Source organism: Mustela nigripes, chromosome 4 (genome assembly GCF_022355385.1).
Source record: "Mustela nigripes isolate SB6536 chromosome 4, MUSNIG.SB6536, whole genome shotgun sequence".
NCBI lineage: Eukaryota > Metazoa > Chordata > Mammalia > Carnivora > Mustelidae > Mustela > Mustela nigripes.
In genome coordinates this window covers 169817117-169843442 of record NC_081560.1, presented here as the reverse complement: position 1 = coordinate 169843442, position 26326 = coordinate 169817117, and the positions used below count along the sequence as shown (strand labels likewise).

General features: G+C 43.6%; 1 protein-coding gene across 5 annotated transcripts in view; it reads left to right on the top strand.

Moving 5' to 3' along the window:
- SORCS1 (sortilin related VPS10 domain containing receptor 1) overlaps positions 1-26326 on the top strand; it is a 503535-nt gene that overhangs the window by 393588 nt on the left and 83621 nt on the right. For all 5 annotated transcript variants that reach the window (XM_059398525.1, XM_059398524.1, XM_059398527.1 and 2 more), the window contains exons 10-16: positions 6086-6232; positions 15831-15933; positions 16198-16274; positions 18135-18226; positions 19524-19631; positions 21540-21657; positions 23746-23876. In XM_059398525.1, coding sequence (XP_059254508.1) covers positions 6086-6232; positions 15831-15933; positions 16198-16274; positions 18135-18226; positions 19524-19631; positions 21540-21657; positions 23746-23876 — 776 coding nt within the window. The remainder of the gene's footprint in view (positions 1-6085; positions 6233-15830; positions 15934-16197; positions 16275-18134; positions 18227-19523; positions 19632-21539; positions 21658-23745; positions 23877-26326) is intronic.

Below are 26326 nucleotides of genomic sequence, written 5' to 3'. Positions count from 1 at the left end.
GTCCCTTGATGACGGAAAAGATGACAGATTTGGACAGGAACGAGTTTGGAGTGTTCAGTTATTTACACCCATTTTCATGAAGTGTTTTCTGAATCCAGATATTGCTAAAAGGTATGCAACGAGAAGAGGAAACGGTGACTTCTGGACCTGGCAGATCATTTCTTGGTTAATCCTTGTGTTTCCCTTTTGTGTCTCTCTCATGGTTGCCTGTCCGTAGGGAAACTGCTGACTCTTATTATCATCACTGTGAGCAGTGGTGTGACTGTATTATGTAAAGGTGTTCTGCATCCTGGGGCCCGGGAGGAAGAGTCTTTGGTTTTATTAGCCTGACAGTTCGCAGCAACTTGAATTGAAATTGATGTGATCAGAACGGTGGTGCCGTATCTGCTGATTACCTAGATAGAAAGAATATTGGCTGACATGGAACCTGGCGCAAATGTTCCTTAAATCTGATTGTTCTGGCTAGCAGGAAGCTGAAAACCATCCAGCATGAATTTCCCAGTAGAATTGCGATGAACGATGAGTGCTTAGAGATAAATGAAAAGTAAGAAAATCCATAAATGAATTAATAAGGAGCAGAGATGAGCGACATATGAAGTAGGGGTGACAAAGATAGACTATATGGAGTGCACGGCTGCTCACATTTGGGGGTGACTGAGGAGGATGGTGTGAGTTTTTTGCTTGTATGTTTCTCCATGTCAATGACCTGCCATTCTTGTGTGTTCTTTAAGGTATTTTAGCAAAGGCAAACTGATAATGTGTAACAGTTTGAGTCTGCGTGTCAAGGATATGTACTGTTGATGAGTCTGTGTGGGAAATGCAGAAGGAAGCACATTTCTCTTAAATTCAATAATTTTGTTCACATACACACATTGGAAACTTATAATAAATGTGGCTCTCTCTGCCCTAGAGATACATGTATGCATGTGATGACATAGGGAAATATTGGGGACAGAATGTTGGGTGACCATCTTGCATAGTTTAATCATTAAAATACCAGAATTCTCCTTCAGTGTCAGTTGACCACCATGAACCACACTCAGAAGAGTCATGGCGGGAAAGTTGGACACAGAGCAAAAATGCTGAATAGTGATTTTGTCAATGAAAGGTCATAATAACAACAGATAATATTTCAGGTGCCAGTATATGCCAGGCACTGTGTAAAGAACCTTCCATAATTATTTAATTCATTCCATATATTAATTTTATGATGCTGCGACTATCATTACTTCCACTTTAAACATAGGTAAATGGAGGCAGAAAATGCTATCATTTTTGCAAGATTACGAAGCTAGCTAAGTGGGAGAATTAGGATGTGAGTCCTAGAGTATGCAGAACTTTTAACAAACTATTTGTGTCTCTGGAAGGATTTGCACTTGTATTTGATGGTGGCCCAGCCATAACCCTTAGACTGAAAGTCATTGAAGGGTAGGATAAGCAGTATTAGACTTTACCTAGAAGTAGAGGAAAGCAGACAAGCAAAAGAAAACAGTCTTGGGAAAAAGCCAACAGAAGCAGACTCCACAAATGATAGCTCTGGACCTTTTCACCTCCTCTGACCCAGGTCCTGAGTCCGCAGTTATAGCTAACTTCAGGCAGTGCTGTCGTTGTGCCTCCCAGTTTTGTCCAGTTTTGTCCGGTGGATGTGTTTCCGTAAGAGACGCCTAGAAACAAGCGTCCTAAAATTCTGTCATCCCTGAATAGCACAAATGCCCCAGTGGCATCACGTGGGATAGGACACAGAAGACAGCATGCCTGATGGCCGCCAGAGCAAAGGAGACAGGATGAATGTGTCTGAGACGCGTGATTCCTGGTGTTTTCGTCTGGTGTGGATGATGAGAGGGGGGTCTGACAGCTTTGGAAAATATCCTCCCTCCTCTGGGAAGGGAATATTAATTAATGATGATGAAGAGCGCTTTGGCTTAATGGACAATGACAGTTCACCCCAGCCAAGTGGAAAGGGTCGTGTTGGGAGTGAAGCCACCTGGCTGGCAAATTTGGGACGCACTGAATGTGTGCATGACTGAGCACAGTGGGCAGCATGAGGAAGACATACCGACGAGCCGTGCTTGTTCATTGGCACATGCTGTGTCTTCTGCACGGACGAGTGCCGCCTCTTTGAAAGAGAAAGCTCAACAGTTGTGCTGATGCGCTTAGACCTTGATTTCTTGGGGAAAGGTGCCTCGTACAATCCAGCGTAGGAGGTAGAGAAGAAAAATGCTCTCCCTTCCCGGGCTTATTTCTTAAAGGACGCAGAATGTGCTAATTATACTTAAGGCTACTCTCTCCTTAGGAGAGAAGTGCTGCCTGGTTAAGTCAGTAGGGAAGAAAAGAAACTTGGGCATTTTGGTGGGGAGCGGGCTCCTTGATTACAAAGTCACCCCTGGACTTTCTCCCTCTGAGTATATGTTTCTCCTGGCTGCAACCCTCTCTTTTGAGCAGAAAAACAGCTTATGTCCAAAGCGCAAAGCAATGATGGTCACAGATACGTTCTCTTTCTTGCCACGCTTGTTGATTCATAATTTTTATTCTCTTCAGATTTTGACACCTTGCATTTGTAGTTGAAGTCTGAGACCAAGAGGGCGGAAGGGGTCATCTCCCAATGGGCAGTAGAGTCAGAAACCAGCAGTAACTGTTGTTCATGGGTCTTCTCAGGTTAGCCTCTGTGTGGAGCCCATGAATGGAAGATTGGGCTAGAAGAGAACCATCTAGAGGTGCCATCCAAAAAACCAAGGAAGTGGGCAGGTAGAGACATATCAGTGTGTTATCCAAGGAGGTGGGAGATAGCCTGTATGAACCAGCGGAGTGAGATAGGAGAAGGAAGGCAGCGCCCTGACACTATCACCCGGCGGCACAGTAAGTGTGCAGATGGGCTTTGTGATGGCCTGAGGTTTGAGCTGTAGCAGTTCTTATTTAAAGCCTAATCAAAATGGCGTTTTGGCCCCTAGGAGATCAGAGAATAAGAAATAATAACTAATCCTTTGAGACTTCCGGTATCACACTCCCCCTATGAGCCACAAAGAAACATAAGTAGCTTCTCAACTCACTCAGCATTTTTGAGCAGAATTCAGAAAGGTAAGTAAGGTAGCAGGTCTTTCCCCCAAAGGAAGACAGAATCCGTGATGTGTGATGTGTCATTCCCACAGGAATGTCCTCGTCAGAAACTGTGTTCACGGGAAGGCATGTCTTCATTGAGGGTAGTACTTTTCCCCGTCCTGCGCCAACCCTCAGCGCCACCCATGCCACACAAATAAACACATGCTATGAACACTGAAGTTGTCTGGCAACATAAACCTGTCCTCCCTATCCTGAATGGAACCCCAGACCTTATACACACATATGCACATACATATACACACAAGTACACACACAATCCGTATTCTGGGCACTGACACTGCTTCCTTAATTTCCAAAGTGACATCCAAAGTAAGAGGCTAGAGGTTCCAAGAAATAGAAGCTGAAACCTCACAAAAGAGCACTTTAGGAAAGTGCCCTATGCCTAGAGGGGCACCAAGACACCCACAAAGATGGACTACTCGGGCTTAGAGCAAAACGAGCAGTGAATGGTACCAGAAACCGAAACGTCAGGGTGACCATCTCGGCAGGGCCGATGAAGGCAAGAAAAGTAAAAAGACACGACAAATGGGATTTTCACAGATTAAGCGCGTTGGCCACAAGAAGAGAATAAGCAGAGCCACTCCAGCTCCATCCCCTGTTGTCCCGGATTACCTCTGCTTTGGCAGGTTTTTATTCCTCAAGATAAACCAGAAGGCCAGGCTGCCAAAGATGAATTACAAAGCACAGCTCTCCACTCAAGTGGCATTTGATAATGCCAAGCAGTAGGGGGCCAATAAAGTCACCGCTTCTGCAAATCAAATGAACCTGTTCCTAAACACGTAGAACCCTGCTCTGACACTCTCGCCAAAAGAGGGCGAGGGCAGGAAGGAAAATGGGCAATGAAACTACAGGAATAGGTAATCATTTCATTCTCTCTGTACTTACTGTGCCCTCGAGTGTCGAGCGGTTAAGACAGCATTGTTTCTCATGGAGGAGGACGCTACAGAGAGGAAAGGGGCGTGACTTGTGAAAATTCTGATTCACGAAATTTCATTTTTAAAGAACTGGCAATTTAGTCATATTTAAATATGTAACAGCCTCTGGAACATATGCAAAACCACTATGGGGTTCCCTGGTGGGCAGTCCTTATGGAGCTGGGAGAGTGAGTAATTGACAACTGTCGGTAATTAACACACCAGCATCGGGAAGTTGCCCTGCTCCTGGAATTTATGCCTCCCACATTTGTCACGGATCAACAATGCATAAGAAACTGTCTGCTTGCTGTCGATTGCCCAAAATGAGGCTTGTTTTCCTAAGTAGTATTTATCTGCTTAACAAACTTGTCGTTCCAAAGGAATACGAAGTTGGCCCAACTCTAAATTATCCCATATGCCGCATTGGCAGGTACAAACGAATGAGGCTTGACTGTGTCAGAAGCCAAGGTAACATGTACATATTCTGTTGCTCGAAACCCAGCCTCTTCGTGTTGAGAAATTCAGAGCTGTGTTTGTAAAAGCACACTGTAAATCAGATGGATTTGAGTGTGAACTCCAGCTCTCTGTTATCGTCAGCAATGAAGTTTGGTCTACGCATCGGTTTCTTCGTCCATAGAATCTGGGCTATAGCTGTGAGACAGGTTTGTAGTGAATAGAAGTGGTTCAGTGTATAAAGCGTTGTGCAGAGTCCTGGGTGAATGGCACGGATTCATGCTATTTTTTCCCTCTTCTGCTTAAAGATTTTCATATTCTCCTGTAAAGCGCCTGAGATAAGTGGGTTCACATATGCTTATTAGCTTGTCCACTTACTCCCTATCTGAGCTCCACAAAGCCACTCAGTCCAAGTTTCTGTTTTCCTTATCTTCAAAATGCGGCTGCTGGTAATTCTATCTCACGGTTCCCGTGAGCATCACATGGGATGACCTGTGCTGCTGCACATATTCAGACCCTGCTGTCCCCAGCCCTCAGTCTTCCTGGGTTGTCACAATTCCAAATAGGGTAAAGTGGGTATGAATGCATTGAATACACTTGAAGGTGCTTGAAAAATATGGTGCGCAACTCAGGATTCGTGATCACGTGGCTTTACCAACTTTGCAATTTGAGTATTTTTCCTCAAGTGTATAAGAGAGAAGGCATTCATATCGTCGGAGCCAAGTAATGAAGAAGGACCATTTATAGTGAGAGCAGGCATGATAGCAATGGAGGTGGGGATGACTTCACAACTTCGGGAAACCACTGCTGCTTTAGGTTTAAAAGCTCTGGGTGTGTGTGTGTGTGTGTTTATTTTTATTTTATCAAAAGCTGTTCTCTGTTGTTCAGTATATTTCAGCGGCTTAATAGAGCCATCTTTTTAGAGAACAAAAAAGGGGGGGGAACAATAGCAATTGGATCCTGAGCTTTAAACTGAACTTTGCCGATTGCCCCAGTCTGTACACAGCTCAGTGACTTGGAGAGCTGTTAAGAGCACGGTCTGTGAAGCTATCAGTTCTGAGTTAAAATTTCAGGTCTGCTGCTTACTCTCTGTGTGACCTTCGGCAGCATGACCTTGGACAAATCACTTTACCTGGATGAGACTGGGTTTCCTCATGTGTGAAAACGAATAAGTTATACTTAGCCAAAAGGATTGCTACAAAGATTAAATGAGATCCAGTCTTTAAGCTATGGTACTACGCCTAACATCACATTAAAGTCACCATATTTACGTATCATAGACCGAGCAGCAGAACTGAAAGCATCAGATTGTAACTCCAGGAGACTGCGAGCTACCACCAACCTACCTTAGAGGAAGTAAGAAGCTTCCATCAAAATAAGACTACCACCGCCATACCATTAGGGGCAAAGATGTATTGCTCTTCTGTGCCACAGTTCAGGGAATCATTATAGTTAAGCATTACTTCCCTTTCCCTCATCCTCACCCTCTCTTTTCTCCACGTGCTTCTAGCTGAATTTGACCGTCACTTCTTTTTTTAAAAGTAAATAAATACATCCTATCTCAAATTGATGTACTTTTCAGCCATGTCAATTTTTCCCAGGTAGCAGGGATAAAGGGAATGTTCTTGGCTAACAAGAAGATTGACAACCAAGTGAAGACTTTCATCACGTACAACAAAGGCCGAGACTGGCGTTTGCTGCAGGCGCCGGACACGGATCTAAGGGGGGACCCTGTGCACTGCTTACTGGTAAGTTTTCACATTGGAGAAGAATGTTCTGCACAGGGGAGGGCTGGAAGTGGGTGATATACAAGCAGATGAAGATGGTTGCAGGGCTCGTTGTTCAGTCGGTGAACAAAAAGGGACAGGGCTGGGCGGGAAGGCAGGGTGTGTGGAAAAGAGTCCCTGTGCTGACTTTTGTGTGGGCCCATGACATAAGAGGGCATGAGTGGGTTCCTTGCTGACATCAAGGATTCTGAGTTGTGACCAAAGGTCTGTGGAGGACCTCAAATTACAGTTTTAGGGAGAGTGATAGTTTCCATGTAGGTGAGGATAGACACCCTTCCTTTCCCATGAATGGCTTGTTATATAGCCAATGATGCATCAATTCAGCTGTAGAATTGATGAACTAAAGATTTTTGTAGATGTGTTTTCCAGCAAAGGTATTTAGTCATATTTTGAGGGGAGTTTGTACCTCAAACTAGGGTAAGAACTACGGATTTAAACCCTCACTGGTACCCTTTGTAAATATTTGGTTCATCTGAGTCTCATTCCGTAAAGCTGGGGTTGGTAAACTATATGGCCTGTCAGGCCAATATGGCCCACCACTTGTTTTTCTACATAAACCTTTACTAGAACTCAGTCTTGTTTAGTTACAGACTGACTTGCTTTTGCTCTCTATGGCAGAATAAAGTACTTACGGCAGGGACTGTATGGTATATAAAGCCTACAGCGTTTATTATCTGGCTCTTAAAAAAAAAGGTTTACTGATCCCTCCTCTGAAGTATGAATTTCTTTTAGTTGTCTGCATTTGGACACTGAGTAGACAGATCAGCATGGTTGATATATATATGTATAGATATGATTATATGAAGATGTCCAAGACGGGGATCGGGGTTGAGTCTTGACTTCAAGGAGTTTACAGTCACCTTGGAAGAGACTAGAATGATAAATAAGAGATTGTAGGGCCACATCTCACTCCTCATAGTAGCTCTGGTGGTGCCCCGTGCTGGACACAGGAGTAAATAATGAAGGCAGGAGTGGGGAGAGATTAATTACAAAAAAGTGTACTTAAGTGCTCATTTCTGTGAAACAGTTTATAATAAAGGAGAGATCAGTATGTAAACCTAGAGCGGAGACTTCTTCATTTTAGTATGAAGGGTTTGGTTGTGTATACACACACAGACACATGCAAACACACACACACACACACACACACACACATCAGTGTTCACAGTCTTCATACAATTCTGACTCTGATGTTACCCACGCTCAACTTGCTGTGTCCCATAAAGTCTGAACAGTCCCTTTGCGGGCTCATCTCACACCGCTGTAGGCAGGTCACCCTCCTAACTCGAGAAGATGCCGGCAGCCACGGCTTGACCTTATTAGTTGCAAAGAATATCACAGTTGTCCGTGTGCATCAGGGAAGCAGTCTAAAATTCAGCCTCCCACTCAGCTTCCACCCTTATTACTGGCAACTTACACGGGGGAGAAAAGCCCGTTGTTATTCTAAGTGCACAAAGCTGGTGACAAAGTAAGGAAATGTGGCAGTTATTGAATGCCTCCTCTGTATAAGGCACTGTTTTGTAGCATTTAAAAAAAAAAAACACACACACACACACAGAGCTACCTTCCTCGTTTTGTGCTTTCAAGTTGGGGTATCATGGTATTTAGCCAGAGAAGCTTGGGATGCCCAGTGCCTCAGTGCAGTCCTACATCCTACCATGCACTTTGGAGATTCAGTGCCCATGAGAGAGAACTAACTGTAGCACCTACAGAGGCTTTGTCTGTCATCCCTCCCTCCGGCATCGCAAACGGGTCCTGACAAATGCCTCTGACACAAAGCACTTAGAGCAGCGCTTCCTGCTCCGCCTCCAGCCCAGTGTTAGGAAGCATTTTTTTTTTTTTTAAAGATTGTATTTATTTATTTGAGATAGAGAGAGAGCATGAGCAGGAAGAGAGAAAAAGGGAGATAGAGAAGTTGACTCCCCGCTGAGCACAGAGCCCACCTTAGGACCCAGGACCCTGAGATCGTAACGTGGACTGAAGGCAGACATTTAACCAGCTGAGCCACCCAGGCACTGAGGAGGTCTTAACGCAGTGCCTCCAAAATATAAACACGGTGTCAGCTTGCTTACCCATCCCCACTGGGACGGTCCTAATCCTAGCCACCATCATTTCTGTCATGCTCTGCAGTGACGGGCTCCCAACTGGCCCTCCCTTCTCTACCTGGCAATCTCTTCTCCACACGGCAGCCAATGAGATCTTTTCTTTTGTAATCCAGTTTTACTGAGGTGAACCATACATAAAAAGTACCCATTTTAAGAATATAATTTGATGAATCTTGACAAGTGTAGATACACCGATGGGACCAGTACCTCAGTCAAGATAGAACATTTCATCACCTTCAGAAATTCTTTTGTGCCCTTTTGCACTCAGTTTCCACTCCCCTGGCCCTAGACAATCACAAATCTGCTTTTCTTTACTATAGATTAGATTGATCTTTTCTCACATTTCATTTAATAAGATCAACTTGAGCTTTAAAAATTCAGATGCCCCTCCTTTACGTGAAGTTTCTGATGACTTTCTAACCCAGGGAGAAAAAGATTCTAGTACTTTACCACGGCCTGTGACGTCTCATAGGGCCCAACTCCTGTCTGCTCTCCTTCCTGCCGTCTGGGTTCTCTCTTCCGCTTGCTTACATAAGCTGGGAGAGGGCAGCACTTCTTTCCATACTTTTAGCTCACTGCACTCCTTTATGTCTTAGACCCCTGTGTTCACCATTATTTCTCCTAAAATGCCATTTCTGTAGTGTGGCTTTCTCTTGGCTTTCAGCTTCGTGCCTGATTACCTGAATCTCAGAGGCTTTCTTCAGCTTTCCCTAAGCTGGGACTTGGCCCAACTCTTGCTTACCTATGAGCCTTCTCATGTTCTGAAATCAGCACGTGTGCTGGTCGGGTTGTCTGTTCTGCCTCCCCCTGCCAAACCAGGAGCTGCACGAGTATAGAAACCATGGCTGTCCTGGCCACTCCAGAGCATCTGCTCACAGATCAACCCCATGGCGGATGTTCAGCACGTGTTGTTGTGATGGGCGTGATTCGTCTAAAGTGATGCTTCATTGGCAGGTGGTGTTGGAGTTTCACGTCTGGGCTTGAGTGGAAGCTTTCCCTTGCCACTGACAGCCACATGGAGGGATCTGTCATAATACCCCTCTCTGAAGCCCAGAGGCTCAGGTTGACCCTACAGTTAGCAAAATCAGTAAGCTCATTAAGATCCAGTGAGGATGAATTAATGGGCTCTGGATGTGTGGCACCTAGGAGTCTTTTGGCCTGCCTCCCTCATTAACCCTGTTTGATGTTAGTTTGAATCGAGTTTTAGAAAACAGGCTGAGAAAAGGAAATGACAAAGGGCGGGTGGGGCAGGGACCAGAATCACTTATAAAAATCTGCTAAAGGCACAAAATAGGAATGAAAATCTTTGAGCTACAGGAGACCCGGACCGTTAAAAACCTCCTTTAGGCTTGGGAGCGGGTGGCAGAGAGGAGATAAAAAAAAGTGCTTTTAGGTTGTGAGTACTTGGAAAGTGACAGTGTCACCGAAAGCACAGCCTAGTGATTAGAAAGGCGATTTTCCAGCAGGGCTGTTACAAATGTGGAACAAGTTCAGAATTACAGCCCCAAACGGAATGTCCCTGGTAAAATGCATTCTATAGAAATAAGACATCCAGAGTAATTTGAGGCTGTATTTTTAGGACTTTCAGACTGATTGCCCAGAGGGCTCAGCTAGGATTTCTTTTCTCTGAAGAATGCATTGTACTGTTAGATGGGGTATTACAGGTCATGGTCCACCTGCCTCCAAAGCCTCAGGATTGGGCTCCCAAGAGGCGAGATGTGAACCGAGCCTGTGACAAATCCTTCGGGTCCCCAGGGAAAGCATAGTGTTCTGTGGAGAGAGGCTGTGACTTCTTTATGCATTCAGCAGACAGTTCTCTGCTGGAGCTAGCCAGCCAGCTTCCCCAGGAAATCCTTGACCACACATCCCACTCCTGCACAAAGGCTGTGACTCTGCATGGGGTATTGGAATGGAGTGGAACTGAATCTCCAGGAGAGTGCCTGAGCCCCACGAGAAAAAAGTGCACCCAGACTCAGCCTCTTGGCCCACAGCTCTCTCTCTTCTTTGCCATTGACTCTTTACTAAAAATCTAAGGATTTCTAGTTCCAACTCAGGATCATAGAGAGCGGGAGTGTGTGTGCAGGGAGTGGATTTGGAGGATACTATTTAGGACTTCAGCGGCTGCCTTATTATTTATAAAAGGTGTGATTTGGCTTGTCAGTGTAATACCCAGATTAGGAGCCCTAGGGATATGAGTACCATGAAGACAAGACCTAAAGGCTGTTAGTACAGAGGTTGGGGAAAAGAGAAAGTGGAATGAGAAGCTGATTGATTTTCAAATAATCTAACAGTTTTTTAAAGTTGATTTTATTCAAGTTGGGGGCGGAGGGCATGTCTCCTATCAGTTAGTAATTCTCCATTGGCCATCCACAGTGCAAGAAGACAGTAGCTAGTTAATGCATCATTTAAATCCAACAGACAGATGTTGGACACTAGCAATGGCCAAAGGATTTCACGTTAAAATGAAAAATAAAATAATATGGCAAAACATTGGGACTTTGGTTCTTTCCACAGTTTGGCAACTATGGCCATTGCCGCTATGAACATTGGGGTACAGATGGTCCTTCTTCTCACTACAACTGTATCTTTAGGATAAATACCCAGTAGTATAATTGCAGGTTCATAGGGAAGCTCTATTTTTAATTTATTTTTTTATTATTTTTTAAATTTTTTAATAAACATATAATGTATTTTTATCCCCGGGGTACAGGTCTGTGAATCGCCAGGCTTACACATTTCACAGCACTCACCATAGCACATACCCTCCCCAATGTCCATAACCCACCACCCTCTCCCGACCCCCATCCCCCCAGCAACCCTCAGCCTATTTTGTAAGATTGAGTCTTTTATGGTTTGTCTCCCTCCCGATTCCATCTTCTTTCATTTATTCTTTTCCTACCTTTCAAACCCCCCACATTGCATCTCTGCTTCCTCATATCAGGGAGATCATATGATAGTTGTCTTTCTCTGGTTGACTTATTTCGCTAAGCCTAATACCCTCTAGTTCCATCCACGTCATCGCAAATGACAAGATTTCATTTCTTTTGATGGCTGCATAGTATTCCATTGTATATGCCCTTCAAGAGCTGAATGGATAAAGAAGATATGGTACACACACACACACACAATGGAGTGCTAAGCCTCCATCAGAAAGAATGAATATCCAACTTTTGTATCGATATGGACAGGACTGGAGGAAATTATGCTGAGTGAGATAAGTCAAGCAGAGAGAGTCAGTTATATGGTTTTACTTACTTGCAGAGCATAAAGAATAACATGGAGCACATTGGGAGATGGAAAGGAGAAGTGAGTTGGGGGAAATTGGAGGGGGAGACAAACCATCAGAGACTGTGGACTGAGAAACAAACTGAGGGTTTTGGAGGGGAGAGTGGTGGGGGCTGGGGTGAGCCTGGTGGTGGGTATTAAGGAGGGCATGTATTGTATGGAGCACTGGGTGGGGTGCATAAACAATGAATTTTGAAACACTGAAAAATAAAATAAAATAAAATAAAATAATAAAAAACCAAAAAACAAAAAAAACATTGGGAGCTAGAGATCCACAATGGGTTTCAGTAGTCTGTGAACTCCCTGGAATTGAATACAGAACCCTGTGTGCATTTGCCTTTGAGCGTTTTTTCTTGGGATAGAGCTCTTAATTGGCCTCAGATCCTCAAACTCTAAATCTGATCTTGAAAAGATGAAAGACAAGGGATCCAGTTGCTGGTGATAGCCCCATGACTGTGTGTGAGGAAAGACACAAAGGGTCATATCCAAACATGTACTGCGCGGCTCCCTTCATTCTCTGGAATCCGCCACGAAGTCCTGGTGGTCTCAGTGTACAGTTCCGTATTTTCTTAATGTGGAAAGATAAGAGGAGTAGAGAGATGCCTTTGGGGCTAACTGTACTTTGACTCTACTGAATTAGAGAGAACTCTGGAAAGATGCTCAGATATTTATGACATGGTTGGTAGAGGGAGAAAAGAGGGTGAGAAGGTTGGAGAGAAGGCAGGAAAAGAGAGGTAAGCGAAGTGTCCCCTGCCTGGGCAAAATGTGCCTAACAATCAGAGACCTTGTCCTGTGTCCTGCAGGATTTGGCAGGGGCTTGATAGCCATTATAATAAACCTCTCCATTAATTGTTGATGACTTGACTCTGACGGATCTCCCAAACTGGTCAGGTACAAAAGTTCAACTTAAAAAAAAGTAAAAATGAATCACTAAATGTTGTTTTTCTTTGAGCATTGATGTAGACTATGTAACTTCCTTGAAAAAAATGGAAAAAATGGAAGGAGGCGGGGAAAAAAGCCACGAATATTCTCCTCATACCAGCTGGGGGCAATCCAGTACTGCAAATGTGAGAGTGGAGAAAAAGTGCACCAAAAAGAGCACTTCTAATGTTGTTGCTACGGCCTGAACTGGTGTCTTTTCTTCTCAAATTAATTTATCTCGAGCCTCTGAGAGCCCTAACAACAGAGCAAGGACGAGATGGCCGAATGAAATCGCCCTCTTTCCTTTGTAACAGCAGATGCCCTATGTCAAATAATCCTTGATCAGGTCAGATGGCGTCTGAGTTTCGGAATCTTCTGGACTGCTGGGTGATGAAGTACGTGACAAGTATCTGGCTCAGCATGGCAGACTGGGTGCTCCCTTAGCTGTGGGTGTTCTACTCTGTTGGGCGACACAAGGGACCCTCCAGGAAGCCCATGAGACCCAGCTAATCCCCTAGGAGTTCTGGACTTTTTGGAATGCCATGGAGATGCTCAACATTAATTTGACAATGTGGTTTCCACTCGGCCCAAAGTACTTCTGGCCTTGTTCTTTTTTTTTTTTTTTTTTTTTTTTAAAGATTTTATTTATTTTTTTGTAAGAGAGAGAGAGAGTGAGAGCAAGCACAGGCAGACAGAGTGGAAGGCAGAGTCAGAGGGAGAAGCAGGCTCCCTGCGGAGTAAGGAGCCCGATGTGGGACTCGATCCCACGACCCTGGGATCATGACCTGAGCCGAAGGCAGCTGCTTAACCAACTGAGCCACCCAGGCGTCCCTTTCTGGCCTTGTTCTGAGTGAGATGTTCAACAAAGGCCTTTCAGGTGGTCCCTCGTATAAGGCATTGTTCGATTCTTCGAGCATCTATTGGCTGTCTCTTTTAGATGCTAGGCCAGGTTCCACAGAAGACTCCCAAGGGTGTTATTTGACGTTTTCTCTTTATTCGTAGTGTTTCTCTCTTAGGAAGATAAAACTGTACATACCTCGCATAGCTAATAGGAGATTGCACATGGTCAAATAAACTGTTGTCAATCCGAGAAGGGGAGATCCTGATAGGCTACAGCTGTCAGGAAAACTTTCATGGAGGTGCAGTTTACCGTCTCTGCTTTACTCTGTCTTAACATCAGCACGGCACAGCCCTGTCCGGGAACGTGCCCAGCAGACAACACTACCTGTTCTTTTTTTTTTTTTTTTTTTTAATTTATTTTTTATTTTCAGCATAGCTGTATTCCTTGTTTTTGCACCACACCCAGTGCTCCATGCAATCCGTGCCCTCTCTAATACCCACCACCTGGTACCCCAGCCTCCCACCCCCCACCCCTTCAAAACCCTCAGATTGTTTTTCAGAGTCCATAGTCTCTCATGGTTCACCTCCCCTTCCAATTTCCCCCAACTCCCTTCTCCTCTCTAACTCCCCATGTCCTCCATGCTATTTGTTATGCTCCACAAATAAGTGAAACCGTATGATAACCGACTCTCTCTGCTTGACTTATTTACCTGTTCTCATAGTCTTCTCGGGCAAGAGGAAACCAAACTTCTGGGTCCAAAAGATTCTTTTTAGAGGGGCAGTCTTCCTTACTCTTATGAAACATTGTAAAGTAAGAATGCCTTTTTTCGGAAACCCTTCCATGTCATTTTTAGGCAAAACCCATCACTTATAACGATCATTGTCCCTGGAGAGTTTACTCTGTGTTGGCAGGGAGGAAAGGCCCTGTTGGGGATCCACTGTTTGACTTCACCAGTATTTTGGCCGCTTTCATCCCTCTGCTTCATTTTTAGTTTTTCATTGACTTTATCCCATATAAATTTAATCATTGTATCTCTGTAGCTCTTTGAATATCTGCTGGCTGAGACTTACAGAGCAGAATGAAAGTAATAACAGAGATACATTGGTAATTCCAAAAACTCAAGTCGATAAGATTAGAAAATAATCTTTTTGAGAGATAAAAAGAAATGCAGGTTCAGATACAAACTTGTAGTTTTTGACAACTCAGTCCTAGAACTGTTTTAAATGAAATTCATGTAAGATTTATTATCCTGTATTTGAAAACTGTTGGTATCTTAATCAGAGAATTTGATCGAGATTTTTACACACAGATTAAAAAGTCCCTCAAATTTTCATTTGAATTGTTATTACTAGTGCATTTTGTCTACAGGCATGACTTTTATATTGACTAATACAGATTCTGATCACACCCTTACGTGGATATTGTGTTGATTTCCTGGTAGACGTTAGATGAGTTTCAGATGTCTTTCTGCACCTTCTGGACAACCGAGACTGATGTCTCCAATGGGCGGTGGCCAAGAGATACCAGCTGACTTCTTCAGATCCCCCCCAGCTTGAGAAAATCTTTTTTTTTTTTTTTAAAGATTTTATTTATTTATTTGACAGACAGAGATCACAAGTAGGCAGAGAGGCAGGCAGAGAGAGAGGAGGAAGCAGGCTCCCTGCTGAGCAGAGAGCCCGATGTGGGGCTCGATCCCAGGACCCTAGGATCATGACCTGAGCCGAAGGCAGAGGCTTTAACACACTGAGCCACCCAGGCACCCCTGAGCAAATCTTTTTACCTGATTTTTCTACCCCATTTTTCCTCCTCTGTCTTACCTGGCTAAACTCTTCTACTTCTTTTCTTTGTTATTGGTATTGCTCGGGCCTGAAATGTTCTTTATCTTCCTGAACATCTCACCTGCAATCCCTACCTTACGCATCTTTGCTCAGGCGCCATTTTCTCCTCGAAGCCTTCCCTTATCCAAAGTTGGACACACAGTCATGTCAGCCTCTAGAACTTCATGTTTCTTCCTTACTGATCTTATGGCTGTTATGCTAGTCTCTCTTGATGGTAGTCAATAGAAAAATCTTAAATTAAGTACCATATAATGGCAGAGACCAAATGTTAGTCAATGTAAGTCTTTCATAAGCTACGCCCAGTGCCTTACAGATAGAGCACTAAGATATTTGTTGAATGGCCAAATGGCAATCAAGGCAGTAGATCAGACCTAACATGAAGATGCTCCCTCCTTCCCCAGTTTGGCACCTGTCTTATACTTAGTGGACACCAGATACCTGTGGAATAGGAGACGGGTACATGAATGAACGGCTAGATGGGTGGATGAATGCATGGATCCTTTGAATCTGGACTTTAAGTGATGGTTTAGATTACATGTCTTTATGACCCTCATTTCTCCTCTTCTCAGCCCTATTGTTCACTACACCTTCACCTTAAAGTCTCTGAGAATCCCTACACATCAGGGATCATTGCCAGCCGAGACACAGCGCCCAGCATCATAGTGGCTTCAGGTAAGAAGCTTGCCTGGTGGGCTTGCTGTTGCAAATTGTATTTATTTTAGAAGCTAGATATCTGTGCTGGGAACTTAATAAGCAAGCGAAAATATTTTGGAAGTCACCCAAACAACAGACCCTGGAGAAACTGTGCTAAGAAACCCTTGCTCACGTACAGTGTTGACAGTCTCAGTCTGTCTCAGGCAGCATAGGTGGGCAGTAGAGCCTATTGTTAGCTTTTGCAAGCAGCTCCTTTCACTGATGGTGACATGCTTTCTCTAGGTAATATAGGTTCTGAATTATCAGACAGCGACATCAGCATGTTTGTCTCGTCAGACGCAGGGAACACCTGGAGGCAGGTAAGAAGACATCCTGGGTTGAGTTGCTGCATTTTAAATGACATATAAACATTGTTCAACTTGGTTAAATTCTGGGAACTCCTTTGGCTCTATGTAGATCCTAAAGCTTGTCAATGTGTTTATTTCCTTTTTTGTTTTATGAGAATCTTAAATAAGTCTTTGAGTTTAGCAAATAATTATGCAATGTGATTTTTTTTTTGTCATTCAATAAATGACCCTTTTTTCAGAGCCTCTATGTAAGAAAGTTTGTAAGTTACAATGAGACCAAATTGGAGCTGACTGAATTTTTTTTCCACAAAAGAAAACCAGGATCCCCAAGGGGTTATTATATAGGAACACGGAGCCTGGAGGGTGGATTCTATCCCCAACACTCAGTTGCCACCATAAATCCCCCTTGCCTTGGAGTCAGACTAGAGAGGAATGCAGTGATACAGAAACAGCCATTACCCAGGTGGTGGTCTGAAATGTTTAAATTTCATGTGCAGAAGACAGAGTAATAACCATCAGGATGCATAAGTTGGGAAACGTAGAAATGGAATCACTTTAAACCAACGTGTTTAGCTTAAATGCTTCCTCTCTATATTCTAAATGAAAATTAGATACCCATAGCTTATAAAACAAGCATTTAATGAGGTTTAGCAATCATAACAAGATATGTGTCTAATGCATGGTTGTTACACTTCAATAAATATATTTTAATAACCTGCTGACGTTTAATTATCATACAATAACTAGCACCATAAATTGAAACCTAATGCACAGGTAATCACACAGAAATGAGAATACTCTGCTTTAAATTTTAGACAGAGATATCCATGCCATGGTCCAATTACCATTTCCTCGCCTCAGACCCTTCGTAGATCCTCCATGTGATTCACGTGGTTTGAGAAGAGTGAGGCAGGAAGGATATTTGCTTAAGTTGCTTAAACCCCAGGGCTGTTGATCTTGGGGCATGTAGGAACTTGGACTATGAAGCTGCCTCTGGCGAACAGTTCAAGAGCCAGGATCCCATTTTGTTGCTTCCAGCACCCAAACCAAGCAGAGAGCTCTCTACATCTGTAGTCCTGGGATATCTTTTAGGTAGAAGAGATAAACAAGAGGGAAAATAATTATGTCTGTAGTGTAGCCACAGACAAGGCAATACCAACAACGCAATTATGAGAAAACAGCACACGTCTTGTACGGAGAGGACACAGAAATTGTTTGCAGCCCGTCTCCACTTGACTTCAAGTTGATTTCTGCACATTTGGTGAAAAACCTAAAGGACACATGTACCCCAGGTTGATTCCATTTTGATGAGAACTACATTAGGCTTGGTAGTGAATCTATGAATTGAACAAGAACAGCTTTCTTTTGTAGTACTTGGACACTTTGAAGTAATTACATTCTGGAAAGGGTACAGTAACGCCGCAGGTCGCAGCCCCGTGAGTTACTCTACGCCTGGCCTTAGACAAATCCCATCTCTCTAAACCTGTCAAAATGAGAATGTTGGAGTAAGGTATCCCTAAGCTTTCTTCCTTCTAAAGATGTTGTACAATAAGATAGTTACCCAGTATTCTGACATCGTCATCTGTGGGAATCAACAGAATTTACCGCAAAGAGATGGGATTATAAATATGAACACATAACTCTTAATTCTTCAGATTTCTTTTGTGGCGCACCTAAAAGCATTTAGTATAACTCCAGTGGTACGTGTGGTCCCCCTTGGGAAGCACTGACTATAGCTGTCTCTCCAAAGATTTTGGGAAACCCTGTTCTCTCATGGGAGGGATTTATCTCCTCAGACGAAGACTCCTTCTCTGAACTCTGGGCATGTGTGGATGTGGCGTGTGTCCATGTGGCTGTGTTTCCCTCTTGCAGATCTTTGAAGAGGAGCACAGTGTTTTATATCTGGACCAAGGTGGAGTCTTGGTGGCTATGAAGCACACGTCGCTCCCGATTCGACATCTCTGGTAAAGGCATGGGTCATGACTGGATGGCTCCATCCCGCTAAGCCCAGCTGACGGGTCGGATGTCGGATGGGGACTGTGTTGGCAGAAAAACATCAGTGTCTACTAGAACATAATTTATAGCTTTACTCTATTAAAATAAGATGATTGCCTGCAGTTTCCTAGAAGAAGGAGGAAAGGGAGAAAGGAGAGAGAGAGAGGAAGATTGAGACTGATTCTGCCCCTGAGAGAGGAGTTAGTTGCATGGTGGTTTTCACATATGTCAGTGCCCTCCCTCTTAGTACCTACCTTATTGCTTCAGGGCACTCACGGGTACAGTGGCCTGTTGGGTACAATGGGCAGAAGTTAAGAGTAGCTTAATGTGTATTCATTTTGTGTGTCTGCACAGAGATCAGCAATTCGGGGCACATCTCTCCCTGTCTCTTTCCCCTGCTCCTCCTTCCTTGGCTTCCTTTGGCAGGGGTGGTGGGATGGGGTGACAAACCACAGCTCTTCCTGGAGGTCTCACACAGAGGGATGTGCAAGCCCTCCCTTCCAGAATGCTTTCTAGAAGGTTCCTTAATCTGTGTTTTTGAAAGGGGCTCTCTCCACTGGCAAGCTTGTTCAAAACCAAAAGCATGATTTTCCCTCTGGTCTTAGTTACTTTGGAGACCTACGGGAAAGCTGCCGAAATAAGAGAAACAGAGGCTTAGCTTGGAGGGGGGAAGACATCCACAGAGAATGGCAGAGCCGAGGAACCATCCCATGCAAACAGCAGGGCTGCAGACCTCTCTTGCTCTCAGGAGCCAGTCCTTCTGTACCCCTCCTCCATGAGTCAGTTCGGATTCGTAACAGAGTAGGAGGGAAGCCGCTCAGGATTTGCTCACTTAGAGGCAGCTGGTTCAAGTCCATCTAAGTAGGTCTCATAAGGCCATTGCTCCTCAGAATCACCAGTAAAGCCTGCTGCTAGATTGCAGTGAGGTTTGGGAGAGGGTCACATTGAGATCTAAGACCTATTAAAATATCCAAATTAAAAAAAAATTCTATCAAAGACTTATTATTATTCCCATTTCGTACAGCTCTCCCCTTATAGCTGTTATAACACATCTGGGTCCCAGATTGCTTGGCTAACGGTATTTCTACCTTCTGATGTAATTAAGAATACTTATTCATATAAAAGGCTCACTTTGACAGTGCCCCGGGTACTTTTAAAATGTATTCTCTCCTGGCTGATAGTATCTTTCCCCTGAAAGGACTTTTTTTTTTTTTTTTTTTTTTTCCCTTTTGAGATCTGATGCCTATTATTTTTTTCTTTCATTAGGTTGAGTTTTGATGAAGGGAGATCTTGGAGCAAGTACAGTTTCACATCTATTCCACTTTTTGTGGATGGGGTTCTGGGTGAGCCTGGGGAGGAGACTCTAATTATGACGTAAGTGGAAAAGTATGATGTCTTCTAATTATAATATAAATCCAGGAACATGTTGTGTTTTGTTTTCTTTTTAAAGATTTGATTCATTCATTTATTTGAGAGAGCAAGAGAGCATGAGCCGGGCGGGGGGCTGAGGGTGGTGGTGGGAAGAGGCAGAGAATCGAAGCAGATCTCATGCCATGCACAGAGCCCCGTGTGGGGCTCGATCTCACAACCATGAGATCTCGCCCTAAGTCAACACTGAGATTCAGACATCAAATGGACTGAGCCACCCAGGTGCCCCCCGGAAACTTATTGTTTTTAGCAAAGCCTACTCACTTCACTGCTGTTAGACTTGAAATTGCCAGCAAGGTCAGTACATCTCACTTCATTGTTTCTCAGCAAAAGGGAAAGAAAAATGTGGGTGCCCATTTTCTTGGCTCTTTAATAATTAGGACACCCACACTGAGCGCTGGCGGCAAGAGGACACAACTTATTTTTTCCTATACTGAATGGGCCTGGCTGGGGAAATGAGACGTGATTGTTTCAAAAGAAAATAAAACTATAAATTTAAAACTTTAATAATAAACTGAATATACAGGAAATCACAGGCATTTAAGAATGATTTCACTTTAAGACAGAATACAGCTTGATCAAAACCCCACAAAGGATTTTCTTTTTTCCTGGCTCTTTACCGAACCCACTTGTGAGGATATATTAGAAAAACCGTGAGAACAATCTGTTCTTGTGAAATTGTATTTGCACTCATTCTTGTCTGGAAAGCGATGATCATTAATTTGTGAAAGACTTGATTAATGACTTGCCTGCTTAAGGGTTTCAAAACACGAACGTTGAATTTGTAATATGAAACTGTGAAGGGTTTTTTGTTGGTTTTTTTTTTTCATCCCCTAAAAATTGGACATGGAAAACAGAAGTTTTAAAGTAGTCAACCCTGTCATCAATGAAAATTTAAAAAACAATGAATAGTTGGAACTATTTCTAATTTTTTCTAATTTTTTGTTCCTTCTTTTAATGATAGAAAAAAGCAACAAAAATTTAGTATGCCTCTTAGCTGTGCTTTTGCTCACCAAACACAGAGCCAGATAAGCTGTTTGTTCCATAATTTGCCCTTTATTCAGTTATCTTTTTTTTTTCAGTATTTTATTTATTTATTCATGAGAGACAGGGGGAGAATCAGGGACTCTGATGCAGAACTTGATCCCAGGACCCTGGTGTCATGACCTAAGCCAAAGGCCGACTATTCACCAACTGAGCCACCCAGGCACCCCCCTTATCCGGTTTTTATATTTGCAGAATGCAGATGAAAAAGAGCTGACTGGAAAGGCTACTTTGTGGCTTTTCTCCACAGTTGGCTCTGACTGGTGACTAGATACCTGAGTTTGTCTGAGTAAGGAGAGAATGCAGAGTGCCGGACGCAGTTCTCACTACCAGGCCCTCCTGGCCACTCTCCCTAGGGACAGGCAGGACAGTGAAATAGCACAAAAACTGTGGAAACCACGGACCTTAGCAGGAGAACCTAGGTGTGTAATCCTGGTGGACCACATCGAAGTCAGCACTTGTGATCGTTTCCTTAACTGTTTTTTTTTCTTATCAGCCATTCTTGTGGTAAATAGGCAGAAGTGAGTTTTTCGTCAGACTCCACCCGAGTTCTGGGCTCTGACTGGATGGGTTCTTAGTGATTTGACTTTCTTTTTTGCACGTTAGCTAAACGCTCTGAGCCTCAGATTACCCATGGGTGATTCAGATTCCAGTAACAGTCACCGTCCCCATCACTGTGTTTTGGGGATTAAGTGATCTGCTCAGTGTAAAGTGTTGAGTGTTGGGCTAAGCTCGCGGTAAACCCCCAGCACAGGCTAGCGACTGGCATTGCTCTGACTGTGATTATTTTTCTCATTACGAACCCTGTAGCGTGTTTGGACACTTCAGCCACCGCTCCGAATGGCAGCTGGTCAAGGTGGACTACAAGTCCATTTTCGACCGACGGTGTGCCGAGGAAGACTACAAACCCTGGCAGCTGCACAGCCAGGTAGGGAGGGCCGAGCTGAGGGGCAGTCCTGGTGGAGGGCATGGGGTGTCTGTCGTGCAGGTGTAGGAATCAGGGTCCTCACAGCCACAGCTTACCTCTCCGGCTTCATCTAAAGCTACATCGACTGATTTCTTACATGTTTTGTGTTCCACAACAGTGAACAAACTCAACACTTATGGCTTGTTGTGAAATAATTTCTTTTTTTATTGTACTAGGATATAATGAGATAAAATTCAAATGTGCTTGGCTTAGATTTACAACTCAAAATGAAATACCAACTCAGCATGCGGATCCAAACAGAATTTATCTGAGCATGTCGTGTGGGCGCAGGGTAGGGGCAGGGGTGAGGAGAGGGTCTTCAGTTTTATCGAGCAATGCAAACGGAGACATAAAATAATAAAATTACCCTTGGTAGGCGGTGCCAGTCAAATCCTTCCCTGTCACCCTGTGATTCCCTGGGATTAGGTGGTGCTTCTTGCCTCCTTCCAAGGCACTCAAAGTACAAAGACGCAGAATCATTAGTAGGAAGCGTTCCTTCATTCTGGGTCCTCAACTGATCAGCTTGTAGCTGAAAGCATCTCTCCTTTGATTTCCAATGTGGAAGTCATTCTGCAGGTTCCTCCAAGGAGGGACAGCAGGTCCCCCTGCATCGCCATCACTATAGTCAAGCAGTAACACATCGTATCCCCAAACTTAGACTAAGTACAACTGGATCCTTGAACCACATGGGTTTGAACTGCACAGGTCCACTTACATGCACATTTTTTTTCAATAAATGTAGTCCAGGGCTCTAAATATTTTTATCCTCCTAATGATTCTCTTTTTTTTTTTTAAAAGATTTTATTTATTTATTTGACAGATAGAGATCACAAGTAGGCAGAGAGGCAGGCAGAGAGAGAGAGAGAGAGAAGATGAAGCAGGCTCCCTGTGGAGCAGAGAGACCGATGTGGGGCTCGATCCCAGAACCCTGGGATCATGACCTGAGCTGGAGGCAGAGGTTTTAACCCGCTGAGCCACCCAGGCGCCCCCCCTCCTTATGATTTTCTTAATACCATTTTCTTTTCTCTGGCTTACTTTATTGTAAGAATACAGCATGTCATACATGTAACATACAAAATCTGTGGTTCATTGGCTATTTACATTATCAGGAAGGCTTCTAGTCTGTGGTAAGCTATTAGTAGTTAAGTTTCGGGGGATTCAAAATTATACGTGGATTTTTGACTGTGTGAGAGGGTTAGAACCTGTAACTCCCACATTGCTCAAGGGTCAGCTGGAATATATTTACATCTAGATGTGTCTATGAGATGGAGCCAATTAAGAGGAATTTGCTCAAAGGACAAAACTCTTTGCTGTCCTTCAGACGCATAGCTGTGTTTGACAGCTCGGGCTGCATCCGCCAAAATCCTATACTCTTTTTTGGAGACTCAACAATAAAATCACTGCTCATTTACATTGCTGTTATTTTCCCCTTTGGGATCCACAGGCACTGTGGTATTCAAAGCTTTTATTTATTTTGTAGAGAAACACTGAGTTTAGTTCTCTCACTTGCCTGGTAGATGGACATAAAATCCGTGCTATAAAGTCATGTGGGCAGAGGCACAATAAATTGAGGCAAAATGGATCTTTATATTTCTTAGCAATACTCTTCTTTCATATGCTCGTAAATGACCAGGTGCATAAATCTTTTATTATAGAAGAATTGAACTTAATTACCATAGATTTGTCGGCAGTACCTTTATTTGTTAAAAGCTGAGTCTGAGTTGTCTGTGTGTCCCTTGTAGCATGGAGTCTCATACCTTGCCAAGCAAAGGTTTGCCAAATACATGATGAGTTAACGATGTTTTTTGACACACCCTCCAAGTTTCTTAGAATTGTCTTTACAGTTGCATTCTACACTGGGGTTCTAGACATCAAAAGTAAAATGCTGTTAAAAAAAAAAAAAAAAAGTAAAATGCTGTTAGCACAAAGCAGGCGACCTGTGTCCAGATTACACTAAGGCTTGGGTACCTCTCCCCGAGTGTCTTGATGTGTAGCGGGGAGGGTCCGAGCTTTGTCCCCAACTGCCTGGGATCCTTTGTCTCCTTACAGGGGGAAGCATGCATCATGGGAGCAAAAAGGATATACAAGAAACGAAAATCAGAGCGTAAGTGTATGCAAGGGAAGTATGCAGGAGCTATGGAATCTGAACCCTGTGTCTGCACAGAGGCTGATTTTGACTGGTAAGCTTGTGCTGTCACTCCATGGGGTCATTCCATGTATCAAACCCATTTGCGTCTTAATGAAAGCCAAGATTTAAAATAATAGTAGTGAATATATATATATATATATATATATATATATATGCATGCTATCACAAGCCTCATATTCTTATGAAATTACCTCTTGAAGACAACATGGTTCACTAGCTATGGGCATATGTATAGGGAAAAACTAGAAGTTTCTTTGGACTGAAAGAGGATTAATAAGATGGTTGGTAACTAGCTTCACATAGTTCATAGATCTCAGGACAAAAAAAGATACCACATCCACCCTGAGTTGTGTCAGACAACAGAACTGAAAACAGTAAGTTGACTTCTCAGACAGCAAATGTATTTGGGCACAAGGTAAAGACCTCCTAGAGTTTAGGTTCCTAGTGGGGGAACAATGACCTTATAAGGCAGTAGATTTGCTGTCCTGGGAAGTTTTCAGTCAGTGGTTAGTTAGCTGATGATTGCTTGTGCAAGGTGTGGAAGACTTCAGCGCAAGAATTCAGTGCAAGGGTTGATTCAGTGGCATTGGCGATCTGTGGTTCTGTGGATCTGGTGGTGCAGAAGACTTCTCCCTCTTCCAAGATTCAGCTAGTATAAACTGGAAAGGACTGAGACATTTGAGCACCATAGCATTCTTTCCGAAGCATTTGGTAAGCGGAAAGCTAGCCTGTGGGGTCAGTGCTGCCCTTGCTCTGTTCTGGTCTGGCCTTCAGGTGAGACTCGAAATGATCGAGGATAAGTAGGTGGTAACTCCCTTCATCATATCCATCTCATTTTTTTTTCTTCTCTTTATTTTTCTTTAGATTTATATATATAAACATATATATTCAGCAATTGTTGAATATAGATGTCAGTGTTAAGTGACTGAAACTTGACCCACATAAGAAACCAAAGTCATTCCTTTCATATCAGATCTCTGCCTGTACAGCAATCACAGATCACTTATCTGATCATCAAAATATCAGTGACTGGGCTGGGTACATGCCACATAGCTGTGTACACACCATATGACTCAGAAAAAGTAAGTCTTCTCTCGTGGTAAATCTCTAGAGACATTCTCTGAATAAATGGTCCGGTGCAGGCCTGCCAGGATTGGCCACCAGCCCTCAGTCTGATAACCCAAGGCAGGCTGTTGCCCTCTTGTTGGTAAACAAGGCAAGCCAAGAGCCAGTGCTGTAATCTTGGGCTCAGCCAGAGGCCAACAGAAATTCAGTTACATTGAGGTTCACAAGGAAATCTGCGGGGGCCTCTCCAGCTGTAACGTCTGTGTTAGCCAGTACACCGTTACTAACAATGATAGAAGTATCCTACCCCCGCCCTACTTTTCAGGACTGACATCTTGAAATATAGTCACTGAGAAAATGTCCATGGAATTTTAAAGACCATCCCTCTTTCTGACTGCTTCTCCTTTTATCCCCTCTATTCAAGGAGGGCTTGTAAAGGAAGTTAGCATTTTATCTTAGTCATTTAACTTCAGCCTTCGCACGTAGTCATCCTTCTGTAAAGAGCAAATTTATGCTGGTAGGAAAGCAAAGAGAAAAAGCGAGATGAGACATCCCAATTCCCTGATTGTTCCTGAAAATACTGTTCAGGAGGCATCTTTTCTACGAGGTTCCAAAATAAGCTGGTCTTTTATTGTTGTCATTGTCATGTCTTGTTTTTCTTTTTCAGTTCTCAGTGTTAAGGTTTAGTCTAGAGTGGAAGGACCAGAGGGGAAGGAAGGCAATTAGGCTTCTCCCGTTCTTTCTTCCTCACTCCCCTACAGTCTTGGCCCAGTTCTTGCCTTCATCTGTTATTGGAATCTGCTGCTCGTACCACTATCTGAAATGTATTCTGAGAAGTGGGTAATGAATCATAAATGAGGCCATTGTAAGTTTTTCTGGTCAAATGGGATTTTTGTTTACTGCCTGATTTCTAAAAATATTTCGGAAGACCCACCATGACCTTGTTGAGTCTCTCCTCGTAGCTAGAGCTTCCGTGATTCCACTTGACTGCAGCGTAAGAAAAGGTGGTTGTCCCTAAATGTTCCCTCTCAGCTTGGCTCTCCCCTGGACAGTCCCCCAGACGACCTTGCCTGCCATTCTTCAGCATTTGTAAAATAATTCCCAGAAACGAACACCGGGTGTCCTGTAGGCAGCATTTCTGAAGTCTTCCTATCCATGCTGTGTTGAACCAGCACCAAATCCAGCTGATACGTGCAGAATTCTAAGTGCCAGCTGCCTGGTGACAGGCCCCTTGGCTGCTTAGCCTGTTTCTCGCTTCCCGCCCCTCGTGAGCCAGCATCTCACCTCCATTACGCAGATGGGCCAATTCGTACTAATGCGAATGGTTACTGATTTGTCTGTGCCTGTGGAGGTGCAATTTGTTGTCATCCTCTGTGCCCAAGTTCATCCTCCAGAAGCCAAGACTATCAGGCCATG